At 41.2% G+C, this 21602-nt stretch overlaps 1 protein-coding gene across 3 annotated transcripts in view; it reads right to left on the minus strand.

Moving 5' to 3' along the window:
- The window catches only part of LOC147009888 (uncharacterized), a 46553-nt gene that overhangs the window by 5240 nt on the left and 19711 nt on the right, over nucleotides 1-21602 (minus strand). The window contains exons 1-6 of one of the 3 annotated variants that reach the window (XM_085861519.1): nucleotides 16080-16927; nucleotides 13987-14016; nucleotides 13768-13854; nucleotides 10064-10150; nucleotides 5949-6044; nucleotides 332-405 (exon numbers count right to left, since the gene is read on the minus strand). In XM_085861519.1, coding sequence (XP_085717645.1) covers nucleotides 332-405; nucleotides 5949-6044; nucleotides 10064-10150; nucleotides 13768-13854; nucleotides 13987-14016; nucleotides 16080-16127 — 422 coding nt within the window. In that variant the 5' untranslated portion in view covers nucleotides 16128-16927. Of the gene's footprint in view, nucleotides 1-331; nucleotides 406-5948; nucleotides 6045-10063; nucleotides 10151-13767; nucleotides 13855-13986; nucleotides 14017-16079; nucleotides 16928-17315; nucleotides 17331-21602 lie in introns of those variants that run through there. The other 2 variants (XM_085861517.1, XM_085861518.1) reach the window with 2 other exon arrangements.

A 21602-nucleotide genomic window follows, 5' to 3' on the forward strand; every position in this document is an offset into this window, starting at 1 on the left:
TTCTTCTTTTCAATTGAACGAATCTCTGCAACTAATTTCAAACTCAATCATTCAAATATTGCAACTATACAATAATTTGCTGTATTTGAGGGCCTTTAATAATACTTTAAGTTGTTATTAGCCAAGTGTACTTCTATAGTTCCAATAGTCTGTGACATTGCCTTGATGCTTCACAAACAGGACAAGTATAAAAACAGGGAATTAAAAAAAAAATCACACATTTTTATGATTGACTGACTGCTTAGTTTTAGCAATGTTAAGACAAACAATCTATATTTATCTGACGTTATGCATACATTGTTGGTCTAAGTTGAGAGTCAGCGAGACTTACACTTCAAAGCACTTCCGTAGTACATTTAAAAAGCATGGGATTTCAATTCGGACTCTGTTTTTGGGCTTTTGATGCTGCAAGAGAAAACAGTGTAAATATTATTATTAGTAGTAAGTGGACTGATACATGTCACATAGGAGATAAGAATGAATATCGTGGAGACAGAGATGAGGGGTAGATGTAAACATATAAACGAGGGGCAGTGAATTAGTAACCTTAAAATGGTGATATAAATTTGAGAATGTAAAGTCTGTACTTGTAGACGACATATGTTATATCTATGGGTAAGAGTCATGTTTTCCCTGTTTTGGATCTGGCAACATTGAGCGGATGATGTCAGGAGAGCAGTTCCAAGATGGTGGCTGCTTTAGAAGCATGCACCAGGGAGGAGCAACGTTCTGTCATCCGTTTCTTTGGAAGTGAGGGTGTGAATCCCAGTGAAATCCATCACAGAATGAAAATGCAATATGGTGACACCTGTTTATCACTGCAGCAGGTGTACGACTGCGACAGATGTGTATATGTGATATACATATATATATATATACATATATATATATATATATATATATATATATATATATATATATATATATATATATATATATATATATATATTTATATATATATATATATATATATATATATATATATATATACTGCCAAACCCTGGAACTCTTTACCTTCTCACGTCTTCCCAAATACTTATGACCTTCCCCTTTTCAAAAAGCATATTTTTTACTTCCTCAAAAACTCTTAGACTATTCTCTCTTTCCTTACTTTTCTATCAATGCAGTTCTTTTATTTAAGGCTTGGTGTCGATGAGGACAATTTAGTCCATTACTGAAGCCTTCAACATATAAAATATATGTGTGTGTGTGTGTGTGTGTGTGTGTATATATATATATATATATATATATATATATATATATATATATATATATATATATATATATATATATATATATATATATATATATATATATATATATATATATATATATATATATATATATATATATATATATATATATATTTATAAAGCCTAGTGTTGGCGCAGTGGTTAGGGCAGCGGCTTGGGACCCAAAAGGTCCTGAGTTCAAGCCCCGTTGGGCCACTGAATTAATATATGTATATACATATGCATATACATATATATACTGCATAAATGTATGTATGTGTTTGTATATGTACATGTACCAAGTCGTATAACACCAGGGGGTTGACTCAGCCTGTCATCCTTCCGAGGTCGGCAAAATGAGTACCAGTGTACTGGGCCCGGTGTATGCCCCGGTTAAAATAGGTGTACCCTATCCCTGTGTCGTAAGAGGCGACCAGGGTTGCGTCAGGAAGGGCATCCGGCGTAAAACTTGTGCCAAATCATTATGCGGATCATAACGGATGATCCGCTGTGGCGACCCCAAACGGGAGCAGCCGAAAGAAGAAGAAGATATATATATATATATATATATATATATATATATATATATATATATATATATATATATATATATATATATATATATATATATACAGACTCCTCCCGTGCTCTTCCAGCTGAAGAAGCTGCATAAAGAAACCATGAAAGGCTACCCAAGGTGGTCCTTTACTGTGCTAAACCCTTCCCAGAGTTCCTCAACGGCTGTAAAGACTTTCACAAATAGTGCATACATGAGAATCCCAATGTGACACACAACTCAGCTGCCAGACTGGTTTCATCGCTTGTTGGCGAATCATCAGTGACAGCGCAGACAGAAATGCATACCAATGAGGCTCCCATGCATGTACCATGTGTAAACGACAAAAGCGGTTGACATATAAATGAAAAAACGAAGACCCACCCATATTAGTGGGGCAGAAACAGCAATTTTTGAGAGGAATCGTGCAAATGATGATACAAGCATCAAATTTGGCACATTAGTTCTCCAGGGGATTCTAATCAAATCTGCCTGATTGGCCATTTGAAAATCCAAATTTTGAAAAATTTGAAAAAAAAAAAAAAAACTTCAAAAAAGTAAAGATCACGAATCAATGTTGGATGCTGGCTGAGATTGGTGAATGTTTCAGAAACATCATCAAAGACGTTCCAAGTCTGCTATGCAGTTTTCTTCCCTTACCGCGGAAGGCAGACACGACGTCACATCCAGTGAAGGCATGGAAGTATGGGATCCCTCTAGCTTTCTCAGGCCCTATTGAAGAAACTACCTCATGGACTAGAATCCATCGCACCTTGGTTCCTTGGCCAAAGGCAATCCACATGTTCTCAAGACCTAGTTCCTGCAAGGATGGCAGTAGAGATATTGCTATGACTAGTACGTCCGTGTCATTAGCCTTAATGATAATGGACTTGCTACCATCCGTCGTTGCATCCCTGGCGTGTACAAATATTCGAGTGTCAGCTTCTTCATGACAACATGGAGACACAGCATCCAGTGACTTCCTTGTGTTGCTAATGGCATCTTCTCCTTTTGTGACAATGACTGTGCTTGTCGTCTGTGCTTCACACATCTTTTCCACAAGGAAGTGAAACGGCTCAGTCTTGTTGCTGTCATCTCGAAGAAAGCTTCTCCAGTTACTTGGGGTCTTACTGGTTCCTGTCACTCTTCTTATGATTCCTTGCCACCTTTTCGACCTTGCCTCAGACTTCAGACTTGACTTCTTGTACACATCAAACACTACGTCCACCCTCTCGTACCTGGCACCATAGGATTCCACCTTTGGGATGATGTCTTCTTTAGCTAGTCATCAAATATCTTTGAAGTGCGTGAAGGTAGGGCATTGATACGTGCTGAGCCATCAATAATGACTGCATCTCCCCTTGGTTCTCTGTCTGGGATGTTCACTTGCGCTTCAAGAATTTCAGCCAGCTGTGACTTCAAACTTTTTTGAAGTTTTTTTTTTTTTTAATTTTTGAAAATTTGGATTTTCAAATGGCCAATTGGGCAGATTTGATCAGAAAGCCTTGCAGAACAGAAATCCCAAATTTGATGCTTGTATCATAATTTGCACGATTTTTCTACTATCTACTACACTATATCTCTCACCTTAGCTCTCATGTAATCTCACCTAACCCACATCTCACCTTAGCTCTCACCTAATCATTTGAACCAAGGTGGCTAGGATTATATAAATAAATTGACTCCTCCCATGCTCTTCCAGCTGAAGAAGCAGCATAAATCAACCATGAAAGGCTACCTAAGGAAAGCCCTTTTCTGTTTCAAACCCTTCCCAGAGTTCCTCCACAGCTGTAAAGACGGTCACAAATAGTACACACATGAGAATCCCAATGCTACACACCCCCTCAGCTGCCAGACCTGTTTCTTCGCTTGTTTGCGAATCATCAGTGACAGCGCAGACAGAAATGCAGACCAACATGGCTCCCAAGCATGTACCATGTGTAAACATCAAAAGCAGTCAATATATAAATAATAAAGACCCACCCCCATATGTATATATATATACAAATATATTATATATATATATATATATATATATATATATATATATATATATATATATATATATATATATATATATATATATATATATATATATATATATATATATATATATATATATATATATATATATATATATATATATATATATATATGGATATATAAAATATATAAATAAAATACAGGCATACATTAAAAAAAAATTATATGTATATGTATACATATATACATATATACATATATACATATATACATATATACACATACATACATACATACATACATACACATACACACACATTCATCGTAATCAGACCCCATTACAGCAGTGGGTACCAATAAGCAAATGCTACACAAGCCATTGCTGCACCGTCACAACCTACAGGAAATGCCTGCCACACATTAACCTGTCTGTGGACACAAAACAGTTCTGGGAGCAGCCAGGTGCAATTTAAATTAAGTTGAGGTTCTTCTGGCGAAACTTTTTGTGTTTGTTTTTTGTTTGGTTTTGTATATATAGTCGAGGTTTGTGGAAAAGCTCGTGCGGGTGCACTGAATGGATCAGGACACAACAGGACAAAAGGAACAGTGACTGAAGAGAGAGGGAGTAAACACCAACAGCAGAGTTGAAGGCCAATTATAGAGGCAAACTTGGACAAACAATGGGTGTGGGGAGGAATGGTGGCAGTCGAGGATGTATGGGGTGGACCTGATGAATACAGAAGAAGTTGCATAGGCTCCACCTTTTAGGCATAAGTTTAGTCGAGCTCCAGCCCCCTGTTTCTGTGGGACATCTCTCGCTCAATCCACGAACTGCAATCACTAACTGTCCTCACATAAAACTCTATGTATGGCACCGTCTGCCACTTGACTCGCTCTGGACTCAATGCTCTGTGCGTGCCCCTCTGCTTTTGTTTATTTTGGTCTGGTACTCCAGCAAATATATCTTGTATTGATACAATTTCACATCATCATGTATGATTCTGTCCAGAGTCGTGTGAGAAATTCCTTCCAGTGTGCAGATCGGAGTGTTGACTTTTTTCTGAGAAGCCTGCAAAGCTTCTCTTAGAACCTCTATATTGTCAGGTGCTTTCACTGAAGGTTTTCAAACACTTTGTCCTTTAATTTGGTCTTTCACACTTCCAGTATCTCTAAATCTTTCAACAGTACATTTAATGTTTTTGTATTCTCGAATTATTGCATTTCGATGGACCCTATGAAACTCCCTGTGTAGAAACACGTGACTTTGTCAGAAAGAAACGTCTAAAATTAGCTAAATTCAGACCTTGACAAAATCACAAGCTGGTCAAACACTTGGAATATGTCTTTCAATCCCGACAAATCTCAATATATATATATATATATATATATATATATATATATATATATATATATATATATATATATATATATCTCTCTCTCTCTCTCTCTCTCTCTCTCTCTCTCTCTCTCTCTCTCTCTCTCTCTCTCTCTCTCTCTCTCTCTCTCTCTCTCTCTCTCTCTCTCTCTCTCTCTCGCTCTCTCGCTCTCTCTCTCTCTTAGCCTCCATAGCCAGCCGCCGACTGGGCATCCTCCGTCATACAAAGTCCTTCCTTGGCACACCTGAACTCCTATCCACCCACAAGGGTTTCATCCACAGCTTGGAGGAGTACTGCTCTCCCATCTCGGCAAGCTCCCCTGCCTCACATCACATTTTATTGGAATCTCCCATGATGAAGCTGAGTCGATGGGCCTATCATCTCACCATCGCAGACAGGTCAGTGGTCTCTCCATCTTCTACCGCTGCCTTCCTTACATAGATAACAGCGTGTATAAAAACATTCAGGTATTGTTTTTGTAAAGATGTTCTGAACCCTTAAAACTGAAAGGGGTTTGCCATTTTGCCAGGAAACAGTCCAATAACGTTATTAACTGAAACGTAGCACAGCCCAACAACAATAATAATGATAATAATACCATCAAACAAACTTTATCCAGTAAATCGAAAGACAACTACTAACCTCTGATTTAAAAACCTTTAGCCATTACGTCTGTGGATAAATATTGCTGAAGGTCAAGGCTCAATCGAGTTCATACAATAACATTTGAAGCAAGACTGCTTTGGTTAAATGGAAAGAAATTATTATAACAAAAATAACTCTTCTTCTGTTATGACACACCGTGCAATTCATACGACGTTGCAGTGAATGGAAGTTCTTGTGTTGAGGCAGGTACCTTTTCTTGATGCGGCACACCAGGTGTTGCAGGCCATCTGTCTGATTGCAGTGGCATCAGGTTCAAGGCAAGGTTAGGAATTTGAGCAAAACCAGGAATATATTTGTTTAAATAATTTTCATGAAGAATTGTTCTGTAAAATAAAATAACTCATACTTGTCTTATCATGCTAAGATGGTTGCCCTTGTGGCTGGAAAGCAAAGGTACAATGATTTTGGTTTATGTTGGATTTTGTAATTTGTATCAACTCCAGGGCTAGGACATTTGGAGGCAATTGGAAAATTAAACACTGTATATGTGATTTGAACCTGGCATCCCAACATCATCAACAGTTATGTGTGCTCAAATGGGAACACATATCAGGCCACTCCAAAATTAACATAGTCACTCTCTCCTCCCTGCCCTCCATTACTTTCTCCTTTCATTCCCTTCTTGCACGTCTCATATATAAAAGTAAAACTCTTTCTAACCACTCAATGACTTGTTCACTCATATAAATGTTTAGTAGTTTCCCGATGGGCTAGAAAGTTGAAATTTTGCATGCTGATGCAACTTTTGCATTCTGATGTCACCTGATGTTGCTTGGGAAAGGTTGCTCTCCAAGGAAGTGGGTGTTTCTCGGTTTTATGGCAGTATGATTTGAGAAGCGTCTATGGGTTTCTGTCATTTCGAGATGGTGTTCAGTGGAAGGAAGTCATGAACACTTATCACTTATGGGCAGGGTGCAGTGCAGTAAGTGTTACAGTGCATATTTTAAGTATTGTATGTTTACATATACAGTTGGACTTCTGCACAAGGCATGGTGGCTCTAGCAAACCCCCACTTATGACAAACATAACATCCATAACATGTTTTAGACAATGCATATTTACCCTGTGATAACAGTCCTCTTTTCTGGAAAATTCAGATAAAACGAGCGCAAATACAAGGCCATACATTAGAAAATTGACGAAATACAAATGAGATTGCCAAAAAATTATCAAAAACACACATATTGATCAATCGCCCTGCCTGCGAAACACAGGATCACGTTTTAAACCTGGATTGACATTCAAACCCAAGCGTCTGCAAACATGCTCTACTTGTGTGCAGTGGCCTGCAAAAGTATTCACCCCCCCCCCCCACCTCCAAAGTTTTCATATTTTGATGCCACCTGAGCTTATTTCATGATGCTTTCAAATCTAACTTAATATCTAGAGTCTTCAAAAACTACTCCAAGGTGATAAAGCTATAAAATGCAGATAAAATGTGAATAAGTTAGATTAACAGAGAAAATTAGATGATTCTCAGTTGCATAAGTGATTCTCCATTTTTGCTCGTGTTCTGCCCCAATTGGCTCATCTGATCATGTGCTTGTGAAGGTCAACATCTCTCTGGCCATGCTCAGAGAACAGCCTCAGTGCCGGCAAGTCCAGCAGTCCACTCAAGCAAGCAGGCAGGGACTGAAAACAGCCATTACACTTCAGGACTGCTCCCCTATATCTACCGCCCCTGATATTAATTAATCCTGGGAATTCTTCCACCAACACCTGCTGTCTCTTATGCACAGATTAATTCCATCTCGTCTTCAGTTACCTTACCCATCCTCCTGCTCTTGGTACTCTGAATCCTGTGGGGAGGCAGTTGCTTTAAAACAACTTGCATTCTCCTCCTGGAAAGCAAATCCAACCGAAGGCAACCTCAGATCATTCCACACAGCCTTGAACAAGTGTGTGTCTACACTCAACAGAGCCAGAAACAAAATCTATCTAACCTCAATAATGAGCTTGCAAACTTGTCTCCCTCCTCTAAAACCTGGTGGCACCTTGTTAAGTCTGTCTCTGGTGTATGGTTCCCTTCCATCCCCTCCCTTACTTCAAATGGCACCACAGCTGACTCCGCTCACGAGAACGCCGAATGCCTCAATTCTGTGTTTGCTTCCAAATTTTGTGTTCCTCACCCCACTCTGTACCCATCCTTCCCAGTCGTATGCAACTGTTCCTGAATTATGTGTCTTTTGCACCTGAGAAGGTGAAAAAGGTTCTAGCAACCCTCGACTCTGACTCTGCAACTGCACCGGACAGCATCAGTTCAATTGTCCTAAAAATCTGCTCTGCTGCTCTTGCACTTCCTCACTGGCATTTTCACCCTGTCATTTTTGATAGGTCATCTTCCATCTGCTTGGAAATCAGCCAAAAACGGACCCTTTACATACAGACCAATTAACTTCCTTCTAATCATCAACAAGGTCATGGAATCCATCATCACAGTTGACAGAAAATCATTCCTTTTCTCCAACAGCCTCATCTCAGATCATCAATTTGGATTCAGACCTGGTCACTTTATCTTGGACATTCTACTTCTCCTCTCTGAACAATAGTGGAGGCCCTCATTATCAGTGTCGTGATCAGGGCCGTCTCTCTGGAAATATCTCGAGCTTTCAATATAGTCTAGCATCCTACCTTGCTCTCCAAACTGTCTGCCTATGGAATCCACTCCACTCTTGGATTACTGACTTTCTCCACTCTCATAGCCAATGTGTGGCTCTCAACGGAACCCTTTCAGCTCCTCTCCCTGTCAAGGCTGGAGTACCCCAAGGCAGTGTTCTCGGCCCCATCCTATTCCTAATCTTCATCAAGGATCTCACTGACTCTGGAAAATCCTCTTTTTCGATTTGCTGATTACGCCACCCTCTGGCATGACATCCCTCATCCTTCAGACAGACAGACAGCAGCCCCTTCCATCCCCTCAGACCTTGACAAAATCACAAACTGGTCAAACACTTGGAACATGTCTTTCAATTCTGAGAAATCCCACACAATTTCTCTCTCTCCGAAATGACCATTCCGTAAACCCTCCCATCTACTTTCTCAACAACCTTCTCAAAGAGTACACTCAAACTCTTGGGTCTGACTCTCAGGCATGATCTCTTTTGGGTGAGTCATATTTCAGGATTGGCCTCCAAAGCCAGACACCAACTGGGCATCCTCCATTATACAAGTCCTTATTTGGCACACCTGAGCTCCTATCCACCGACAAGGCTTTCATCCGCAGTTTGATGGAGTACTGCTCTCCCCTCTGGGCTGGCTCCCCTGCATCACATCTTCCTCAGCCTTGACGTCATGGAAACCAAGGCTTTCACGATTATAGGAATCTTTCGCGATGAACCTGAGTCTATGGGCTGATCACTTCGCCATCGCTGACAGGTCGGTGGTCTCTCTGTCTTCTTCCGCCTTATTTCTGCTCTTGCACCTTCTGCCCTCTCCGTACTCTGTCCCCCAAGTATCTTCAGGATGCACATGGTCCCCCACAACCACTCTCTCAGTGAAACTGCCGAAATCCAGAGCTACTGCTCACCTCCACTCATTTATTCCTTTTTCCCGCCTGTGCAACCGCCTTCCACATTCTCTTCGATCTCATTTGATCTCAAAAAATAATAAGATAGAAATTTGAAAGGAACAAAGAACAAAGATGTTGATTAAAAACACTATTAAAAAAATAATATATTGCTTTTTCTTCTTTGGATCTTGTGTTGATAAATTAGTGCGGTGTTGATGTTGTGCAGGCACGATGGGCTGAATGGCCTCCACCTGTGTCTGATTTCCTTGTTTGTCAGGAAGAACCCGGAAAGGTAGATTTCAGCAGTTCCTCCCCAGGCCCAAACGCAGCAACATGTACAAGCTACCAGAGGTCCATCAGCAGGGAAGCACAGTCCACACAGCATCAGGATATGGTACAAACATAATGCAAAAGGTGCTTCCACCAAGTACTGACCTAAACGGGGCTGAATACTTTTGCAACCAGTGAATTTGGATTTGTACATGTTTTTGTTCAGGTATTCCTGACATGTAACCTCCTTCAACTATTACAGTGTTTAGCTTGATCTCTTCAGTTATGAATAAAAAAGTTAATTTGGAAAAATTGTTTCTCCTTAATTTCCAATTCATTTAACGTGGCATTATTGGTCGGGGGTGAATACTTTTGCAGACCGCTGTATATAGGTGCCTCCTGCTTTGGGAAAAAAAAAAAATCGGTGAGACCTCATTTTACACTCAACCACCCCCCAGGACCATCAACTGACCTTATTTTGGTTGCAGTCTTTCACAAATTGTCGGCTTACTGTCACCTTTTTCAGTCTTTTCGGCAAATTCTTCATTGTATAGACATACTGTAAGGGGAAAGTCAAAGACGGCACTGATGTTAGCTTTGTCACACTGACATGGATGGATGTGATGAAATCTTATAGTTAACATTAATTAGAAAAAAAAAAAAAAGAATGTACAATTCAAGAGGAACTAAATTTGTACTAAAAAAAAACAACAACAATCAGAATCTAATCATCAAAATCAACTAGACTTGGTAGTGTAATGATTCGTATCTGCTGGCTCTGAGTCTGTGAAGGCTGCGGTTCAAACCCTGTCCGAGTCATACCAAAGAATTTTAAAAGGGTATGTGCTGCTTCCTTGCTTGATGCTTGGCCTTTAAGAAAAGGATAGAGCATGCACAAACAAACATAGGTTGACAACGAGTGCACAGGCTTTCATGGGCCTAATGGCCTGCTGTGTTGAAGTTCTGTGCAAGGGAACTCGTATATTTTATTACGCTGTGCACCTGTGCAATATACAGGTCTTCGCTTTGGAGATTACTCGCATTCTGTTGAATGCCTTTTGGTACAAGTTGAAACTTTTATTACAGTTTTGATCTTCACATACACAAAGCAGCAATTTTTACTCTGCCATCAGAAACAATGGTTTTATTTTATTTTGCTTCAACAACCACTCCTGTAACATGTGATTGATGTCAAAGGCATGTGGAGTTATCAGGAAAAGGATGAGGAAGTAGGCTCGCCAAAGAGAAGGTGGAATCCAATGCAAAAATGCAAAAAGTGTGATGGAGGAAGTGGAGTTCAGGAACAAGGTGCAGATTTCCAATTCTAAAGGGCCAGGTAAGGTCAGGTATGGGAACACGTGCTGGAGCAGCACATCGGTGCATCCACTTTCCACCAGTGCTCCAGGGGCCTCTGTCTGGCAATCCCTCAGGAAGATTCCTGGCCCATCCCCATCTCCTTGCGATGCCGATTAACCTGCCTCCACCCGTGGAGGCATTTGGAAGCAAACACCACGCCATGGAGGTACGTGGTCGGCCCATTGATCTCCTCCACTCATGTTCACGGACTATACATGTAACACATCTCATTTGAGTCCCTCTCAGCAACTTCTCATTGTACACAGTCTGAGCAACGATAGCCAAGTATTCGCCAAAGAGAACTGGATTCCATCTCAGATCCTTGGTCAGAGTCCAAGTCTCACATCCATAGAGCAAGACCGGAAGGACCAACGACTTAAAGACTCAGCTGCATAGGTGCCGACAGCGCCACACCTCATGATCCAGTGAATCCATGACTCCCCAGGCCTGATCCAGACTTCTATCAACCTCTGGCTCACAGCCAGCAGAGACACGAATATCACTACCAAGGAAAGTGAATCTCTCCGTGACCTCAACATCCTCGCCACAAACAGGTATCAGCATCAATGATGTCATTGAAAGCCTGGATCTTAGCTTTGACCCACGAAACCCGTAATCCCAGCGGCTCTGACTCCTCACTCAGCACCTTGAGGGCCCCCATAAGCAAAGATGACTGCATAATCTGCGAAATCAAGGTCAGATATCTTGAGACTCCCAAACGATGCACCGCAGCTTGATCTCTCTGACATCCTCCCCAGAAGCCAGTCCATTCAAGCACTGAAAAGTGTGGGAGCCAGTACGCACCCACAAAGAACTCCAGTAACAACTGGAAATAACTCGGAGATGAAACCACCACACCACACAGCACCGTCAGTACCAAAGTATAGTTCAGAAATCAGATTTATCAGTTTCCGGGGGCACCCCCCCCCCCCAAAGACCAAGAATCCTCCCGAGGGCATCCCAAATCACTGAATCGAATGTTTTATTGAGATCAAAATTGGCTGTGAGCAGCACCTGCTGAAACTCTCATCTGGGTTCAGTGAGGACCTGAATACAAGGATACGGTCAATCATTGACCTCTTTGGTGTAAAGCCTAACTGCTCTGGACACTAGTGCTCAAGCAGATGGTGGCAAACCCTATCAAGAATTATCCAAGCAAAGACCTTGCCCAGAATTGAGAGCAGCGTCACCCCTCTGTAGTTGTTACAGTCCTAGCGATCACCCTTCCCTTTCCAGAGAGGGACAACAAGGCCCCTTCCACTCATTTGGGATGATGCCTGTCCTCTAAACAGAGGACACAACTGCATACAACAACATGAATACAGCATTTCCGCTGGCCTTGAAAACTTCAGCATGGATGCCACAGATCCCAGGCGCTTTACCCCATTTCAACTGGTTCACCGAAGACTGTGTTTCCACAAACGAATGCAGTTCACAGTTGATTGGAGGGTCAGCAATAGGGATAGTAACACCCCTGACATTCAACTTAACAGCTGGTGGGTCAGCCTGGTAAAACAGTTCAAAGTAACCAGCCTCGTGAGCTTTCACTTCAAACTCGTCTGTCAATAACTCACCACCGTCTGCTCTAACTGTTGAGCACTGAGAAATGGGCTTGGAGGAATGCAATGCACAAATTCCTCTGAAAGTAGGGTGAGAATCACTCGACCACAGGAGATGCACGACCTCTTCACAGATCCCACACACATTGGCTTCCTTGTCTGCCCTCAGCACATGTACAACTTTATGCCTCAGCTCCCCGAACAGCTCAGCTCTGCCAAGAAGCCTGGCCCTGCGACTCTGGTCAATGGTATCCGGTGTCCCTTGGAAGACAAAGTTATTCTTCACCTGACGGTGCGTTCCAAAACATCCACCGGTAGCATCAAGGGTAGAAGTCTTGAAGGCACTCCACATCGCTTCAGGATGCCACACCATTCTCCTGGATTTCAGCTGCAATTTCAGAGTTGCTCCAACAAGCCTTTGTTCGGTGTTGAGGAACTGAGTACTCCGGTCGACCCTGCAGTTCTGGAGCATCCTCCATTGACCATCAACAAGCACATGGTTAATCTCCTTTGTTACACCACCAGCATTGGAATACCAAGTCCAGCAATGAGGCTGTCGGTGCTGAAACCATGAACCAGTCACCCTAATTCCATGACTTCTTGCAAATTTAAGGAACTTAGTGCTATCCTGTTTCACAGTTACAGACCCATGGGTACCAACACCCATCTCATAACAATTCCTATCAGTGCCAATCGATGCACTGAAATCCCCCAAGACTAGAAGAGTATCTTGCCCTGGGCACTGATCAACCACAGACTCTTGCGTGGCATATAATGCCTCCTTCACGGTGAGATCACTCACCTCAGTCAGAGCATATACCGAGTCCAGGGAAATCGCACCCAAAGAGTGGTGAATAATACGCTCGATGACCGTTGTTACCTCAATTATCATTGGAGTCAGCTTCTTGGACACAGCTACAGCAACTCATTGGGAATGGTGTCCATCAGAGCAACTAGATGAGTAGTTGGTGTAACCATCCACCATAATCTCACCACTATCCGATCTCTGAACCTCAGAGAGTGCCGTTGTTCTCATACAAAATCTCCATTTCCAGTCCATGCTTTTGGCGTCTCCTTTTTTTCCTCTGCTCCCAATGTAATTTCCCTGTTCTCCCTCTCCCCAATCTGTTTATCTCCCTCAATTTTTGCTTTTCAATGACCTTTTTTCATGAATTAACAATGCTCTTCCCCCCACGATGCATACATATAATGTCGACGATCCAAAACTCGTTATGTTGAAGCACCACGAGGAGTAACCGACCTTGAATACCAATAGAGGACCTTGCTCGTGACACTCTCTTTTGCACATGTCTTTCACTTGTTTCAGACACGAGCTCAATTCTTCATCCTCAAAAGTACAAGGAGAAGAAAGAAAATTATTTGGGGCTTACATTATTCAGAAACACAAATGGATGCACCAGCAGGCCACCACAAAAGAATAGGCATAAATTGCAACAAACATCTGATGTTCAAAACCCACCTTTATCTCCACAGTCTTATTTTCTTGATACTGCAAAGACAAAATTGAATGAAAATATTACAGCCAAATCAATTATTTGGTACATAATGTGAACAATATGGTGTCTGTGCATGGACAACGATTGTTCTGGATACTAGCGATATCATCATACATTGTCCTATATAAAAGTCATAAGGCAACCCCCACACATGCATCCGACTTACATAACCATGAATATCATCAACTGACTCAGTCCGAATAGCCAGGAAACAGTCTCATTGCTCAGAGCATCCTGCTCCAGAGTATGGAGTTAACGGAGTCAAAGAGGAATTGATGATCGGTTGTCAAACAGTGACTACTTCCAATAGGACAATTTCAACCCCCCCTAACCACCTCTAAGTGAACCATGAACAACATCATTAGGAAGTGGAAAACGACGAGCAACACGAAAAATCACATCAAAAGTGAAGAGAGGACTCCGCGGTGGATTGTGAGATGAACAACCTGTTCAAACTTCCATGATGTGATGAAAGAGTAATTACATACAGAACTAGAACGGCACTCGGTGGAGCGCATACCTCTATCAGGCTGAACAGTTTTGGGTTTTTTTGTATACATTGTCGAGGTATACATGTGGAAGAGATAGTATTAGTCAACTGAGTGGATCAGGATGCAACAGGACAAAAGGAATATCAGACAGGGGGGAAACAACAACAGCAGAGTTGAAGGTCAAGTTAGGGGCATATTTTGACAAACAATAGGCATGGGGAGGAATGAGGGGCAGGAGAGGATGCATAGGGTGGACAACATGGATACAGAAGGAAGCTCTCAGGAGGGGAAATTGAAAATTTGGAAAGAGGATGGATTGGTGAGGGTGTGGGTTGGGATGGGGGTTAACAAAGGTAGAAAAAATTGTGGTTCTGGATTGGGGATGATATGAGATGGTGGTGAACAGCTGTCTTGAAGACCTGGAGGGAAGAACGAGATTGAAGAGAGTGTGGAAGTTGGTTCCACAAGCAAGAAAAAAGAGGAACGAATGAGTGGAGGTGAGCACTGATAATGGACTTAGGCAGTGGCTTACCGAGGGTATGGCAGGTATGGCACATGCCCTGGGTACCACTTTAAGGGGGGGGGCACTGAGCAGGACATGGTCTGTCAAGAATGGAATATTGAAGTTGAAAGACGTCAGAGACGAAAGAAACGGATGGCTGATGAGAACTCGAGAGACGCTGGGTTAACAGCCAAGGAGGAAACGGAAAGAGTCATGAAGGGGACACTCGACCGACTTCACAGAGAAATAGACAAAAGGTTAGTTCGTTTGCACGACACTGATGCCAAGTTTGGGTTCCTTCTCGATGTCGAGGGACTGTGTTACAGCGCCGACAGTAACGACCTAAAGAAGAAGTGCGAAAATTTGGGCGAATTGTACAGCTCTGATGTTGATGGACAGCAGCTATATGAAGAAATTTTGGATTGCAGAATGTTGCTATGAAGTCGGGCCAACATGAAAATATCAAGACCTGAAGAGCTTCTCAGATTTATTGTTCAGTATTGAGATGAGACTGTCTCTCCCGATCTTCACATTGCTATTCAGATAATACCTAACCATCGCAGTTTCCATTGCCACCTGTGAGAGATAATTCAGCAAGTTAAAACAAATACTTTCGTATTTGAGAGCCTCCATGGGTCAAGGCAGACTCTGTGATCTTTCTCAGCTGAGTGTTGAAAGAGAAGAAACTGAAAAAAAAACTCACTGAGCACATCATCGACCAATTTGCATCAGTCAAAGCAAGGAAGGTGCAGTTGTAATTTTCATGTAGTGCCATAATTTGTTCATTAAAAGATTAACGAGCTTGGGTTGTATTTTTGAGCTGATATGATGGTAAAGTTATCTAAAAGATGGGTGTCAGATGTTTGGACAGGGGCGCAATTTCAGTGCTTGCCGTAGGTGCTATTTTCCGCAGATATGCCCCTTGGACTTAGGTAGTTGCACTAGAAGGGAATTGATGGTGGATCGTGTGAGCCCTGCAGAAACCTGGGCTGGACAAAACATGGACAGAGCAGATGGTGCAAAACCAGAAAGTTGGTGGGAAAAAAACAGAGAGACCACCGACCTGTCTGCGATGGCGAAGTGATTGATAGCCCCATCGACTCAGCTTCATCGTGGGAGATTCCAATACTCTTTAAGGCCTTGGTTTCCACGGCATCAATCTGAGCAAAACGTGAGGCAGGTGAGCCAGCCCAGAGGAGAGAGAGAGCAGTACTCCATCAACCTGTGGATGAATCGCTTTTATCCCTACGTTTTGTATCCCATTGATCGTCCGGATCTGGATCCGGAACTTAACTAAATTCTAATTGGCTTGTTATTGTCATCTACCCTACTCATCCACCTCATTTTGGCATAACTCATCCACAACCTTTTGAAATTTCATGCTGCATATCGTTTTTGGCCCATTTTCTCAATGGTGAAGAATTACTTTTTGGTGAGGGGGGGGAAGGGATACATTGTCGAGGCTCATGTAAGAGCTAACACACAGAACATATAACAAGGCAACAGAACATAAAGCATAACATATAACAAAGCACTTTAAAAATTTAAGAAATTCTCAGATCCAGATTTGGATTCAGATCTTCACCAAAATTGAATCAATTCATCCTTGTCACATACGCAACCTGTCCATCAGATTTCCTCCAACTCCATCCACAACTTTTTGAGACATGTTGTTCACAAACAGACAAACAAAACAGACAGACTGACAGACAGGGGTGAAAACATAACCTCCATCCACCTTCGGTGGCAGAGGTAAAGATGCAGTGCTATGCACTCATATATCTTAGTGAGATGGATGACATTGGCATATGATGGGTCCAATCATGACTCCAGCAAAGTGTCATTCAAATTCTGAACACCATCCCAAACGATAATACTTCATATTGCAAGGACATCCCTGCAACAACACAACTTAATCTCACCAAGGATATGTAGGTGTGACTTGAAGATAAATTAGTTCATATTAGTTCATCCATAACTTTTTGAAATATTCTGCAAAAGAGTGAAATATCATATCGTTTTTGGCCCTATCTCTCAATATAGTGAAGCATCACTTAAAGAATTCCAGTATCTGGAGCTGGATCTTCATCAAAATCTAATCAATTTGTTGCTTTTTACGAGAACAAAGAGAAAATTTTATTGTTATTATTAATTAGTATTATTAATGATTTTTCTGAAAAGTAACATCAAAATTCGAGTGAGATCATTACTTTTCAAAGGTATAAATTGCTTTTATGCAATTTCACAATGAATTGTATCTTCAAAGTAAATTTTTGGAATGAAAAAAAACTTTCCTTACCTTGCAAATACACACCTGCAAAAGAAAAAAAATTGAGTTGTTAGTGTATTCAATGAAGATGAAAAAAACATATGTATATGTGTATATATATATATATATATATATATACACAGTATCTCACAAAAGTGTGTACACCCTTTACAAAAATGTACATATTTTGTTGTAACTTTTTACTTAGATGTATTATAAACACAAGACTCAAAGAAATGATAGAATAAACATTCTGTCATACATATACAGGCCCAAAACATTTATTCTGTGGAAACAATGTGGCAAACTGGGCATATCTGTTTAAAGGGGGAGGGGCAACAAAGTGAGTACACCCTATGTACTTTCTCACATTGAAGCGTTATTGTTTTCATTATTTTGTATGTCCACCATTGTTTTTGAGCACAGCAGCTATTCTACTCGGTATGGAGTTGACCAGTGTTCCACATGTCTTTGCTGGGATCCTGTTCCACTCCTCTGCAATGACTTCTCGAAGTTGTGTGATGTTGGACACCTTTCGTCCCTCAACCTTACATTTCAGGATGCGCCACAGGTGTTCTATTGGGTTTAGATCAGGTGACATGCTTGGCCACTCCAACACATTGACCTTCGACTTCTTCAAAAAGGCAGTTGTCTGCTTGGAATGATGCTTCCAATCGTTTTCGTGTTAAAATACAGCTCCTCTACCAAGTATTCGCAGGGAGGGTAACATCTTCTCCTTCAGGATGTCACAGAACATCGTAGAATCCATGTTTCCCTCGATGAACTTGAGCTCTCCAGTACCGGCAGCACTCATGCATCCCCAAACCATGACACTACCACCACCATGCTTGACAGTAGGGATAACGCACTTGTCTTGGTACTGTTCCCCAGGCCGCCGCCAGACACGCTGCACTCCATCAGATCCAAACAAATTGATCTTCGTTTCATCAGACCAGAGGACATGTTGCCAGTATTCCAGGGGCTTGGATTGATGTGCTTCAGCAAACTGTTTGCGAGCTTTCTTGTGGCTCTGCTTCAGGAAAGGCTTACGCCTTGGACGACGCCCATGCAACCCGATACGATGGAGTGTGTGACGTATGGTTTGCGTACTAACAGACTGGCCAGAAGCTGTAGAAATCTCTTCAGCAATCTTGGCGGCACTTTGTCGTCTGTCTTGGAGGACTAGATTATGAACTTGACGAACAGTACATGCAGTCATCTTTGCTGGTCTGCCCTGGCGAGCGCAACTCATTGTTGTACGCTTCTTGGAGAACCTCTGGATGACCTTGGCCACGGTGTTGGGGCTTACTTTCAAAGAAGCACTGATCTTCTTGTATCCTTGGCCATCTTTATGTAGGCAACGATTCGATCTTTGACATCTTTTGAGAGCTCTTTACCATGAGGAGCCATGCTGCTTTCTCAATGTCGATTGGTACAGTATTTCCAATGCAATTATTTCTTCAGCAAGCAGATAGACAATTAGTGCATTGAGTACACTTCTTCACTTTTAACATACCAGGGAGGTTGCAGCTCTATGGACATTGTGTGTATTGTTTGGTGCATATTTGTACCTTTAACACTCTGACTTAAATATGCAGAAAATGATGAAAACAGAAGCTGTTTTTCCATGCTTGACTTGATTCTTGTGCAGACAATAGCAGGGGTGTACTCACTTTTGTTGCCTCCTCTTTTAGAAATATTCGTAATATGCCACATTGTTTTTATGGAATGGCAGTTTTGTGCCTGCAAACATATTGCAGAATGTCTACTCTGTCATCAACTCTAAGGTTTTGCTTCCAGCACAGCTGCTTAAAAGTTACACTGAATTATTTACATATTTGTGAGGGGTGTACTCACTTTTGTGAGATACTGTATATATGCATATATATATATATATATATATATATATATATATATATATATATATATATATATATATATATATATATATATATATATGTATATATGTATATATATATATATATATATATATATATATATATATATATATATATATATATATATATATATATATATATATATATATATATATATATATATATATCCTGCGACTCACCATTCTTCTGCCCCAAGCCTACTTCACCTTATGCAAAGCCAACCTGCCCATCTGATGCCTGCATTAAGTCCTCACCTGCTCCCTTTGTTGTGTGAATATGGTAATTTGGCACTACAGCGGATTACTTACAGTGGCCGGTAAAAGTATTCACACTCCTCCAAAGTTTTCACATTTTGATGCCACCTGAGCTTATATCATGATGCTTTCAAATCAAAATTAATATCTCATCTTCACAAACTACTCCAAAGTGATAAAGCTAAAAAAAAATGCAGATAAAATGTGAATGAGTTATATTAACAGAGAATATCAGATGATTTTCAATTGCATAAGTAATTAACACCTTTTGCAGAATTAACCCTAAATCACTTCAGGAGAAAATTATTTGTTTGAAAGGTTACAAAATAAATATAATAGGATTCACCTGTGTGCAATCAGTGGTTTAACTAAAAAATTAAGCTCCCCCACTTATCAAAGGAGTTTTGCAGTGCAACTCACTTGGTCAACCAACAAGGCAAACATGAAGAACAAGGAGCTTTCCAAAGAAGTCAGACATGAAGTGGTAGAGAAGCACCGTTCAGGAGAGGGTTATAAGAAGATTTCAGAGTCACTCATTATCCCTTTGAGTCGGTGAAATCCATTATTAAGAAGTGGAAGAGATATCATACCACCCAGACTCTACCCAGATCAGGTTGAACATTCAAACTCAGCAGCCGGACAAGCAGGACACTGGTTCGGGATGTCACTGTAAATCCACCAATGACTTTGAAAGATCTGCAAGGCTCTATGTCCGAGATGGGGGTCAGTGTTCATCAATCAACAATATCATGTTCCCCCCTTCACAAAGCTGGCCTCCATGGACAGGGGGCAAGAAAGAAGCCATTATTGAAAAAGATGCATCTCGAAGCTCATATAGACTTTGTGAAAAAATCATCTTGTATATTATTTCCGAGTTTGTGGTTTCGTGTCACGCTATCTTCGACTTTGTTCTGTGCTCCAGTAACGTGATATTCAGCTTACATTATCTCAAAGACCATATGAGGTGCATGGTACAAAAAAAAGTAAATAAAATGGTTCTGAAACAGTGAAATTGTATTCCACTTACTGCATTAAAGTAAAATTACTACTAATACTCTGCATCAGTTCCTTTCTCAAACACACCCACCCCAACATGTCGCGCAGAGCGCGGGTTATGCTCGTCTTCATGATACTACAGGTATGTGAAGAAAGGTTTTGCGGTCAGACGAAACACAATTTGAACGTTTTGGTCTAAATTCAAAGCGTTACATTTAGTGCAAGCCGAACACTGCACATCACCCAGTCAACACCATCCCAACTGTCAAGCAGGGTGTTGCAGCATCATGTTATGGGGCTGTTTTTCATCAGCATGGACCGACAAGCTTGTCAGGAGAGAAGGGACAACAGAAGATGCAAAGTACCTGCGAATCATTGATTAAAACCTGCTTGTATTTTCAGTGTACATAAGATTGGGTTTCCAAATCTTACCTTCCCTATTTTGTTTGTCTTTCTGTGTCAGATCTGTCCAGGCATTGTTGTCTTTTTTATCCTAGTGTTGGTATATATTTTGTTAATAAACGTTTTAAATTAAGAGAAACATTTTTCCACCTTCCTGCCTTCACGAATGACTCACCGCCAGTTTCAGTTTTTATCATGGGGGATCCTTGGTGTTTTGTAAATGGTAAATAATTGATTGAATGAAGTAACTTTAAACATCATTTCAACATTCACAGAGGTCTTTGGACCTCTGCCTCTGAGTGGCCCACATTAGCTGGACCCTTTGATGTAACAATATGTTCCTCTCTTGAAAACTTATCTTCAGGTAGTAATAAATCCAACAATCATTTTTACCCCTATTGACCCTGTCTAGTTCAAACCCACTTCCGCACTTGGAGGTGACTGTGCTTCCTCGCATACTCTCTCCCTCATTATCTCTCTCTCTCTCTCTCTCTCTCTCTCTCTCTCTCTCTCTCTCTCTCTCTCTCTCTCTCTCTCTCTCTCTCTCTCTCTCTCTCTCTCTCTCTCTCTCTCTCTCTCTCTCTCTCTCTCTCTCTCTCTCTCTCTCTCTCTCTCTCTCTCTTCCATTCATTCACTTTCTTGGCGTATTCAACTCTTCTATCATCGTAAGGTATCTCTTCCATCACCTCGTTTTCCCATGAGCCTCGATCTTGTATGCAATGTATGTTCTTCTTTGCATACAAAATAAAGCAATGTATGTTCTCTCC

This window comes from Eptatretus burgeri, chromosome 17 (assembly GCF_056783735.1).
Source record: "Eptatretus burgeri isolate ZD-2024b chromosome 17, Ebu_testis_v1, whole genome shotgun sequence".
Lineage (NCBI taxonomy): Eukaryota > Metazoa > Chordata > Myxini > Myxiniformes > Myxinidae > Eptatretus > Eptatretus burgeri.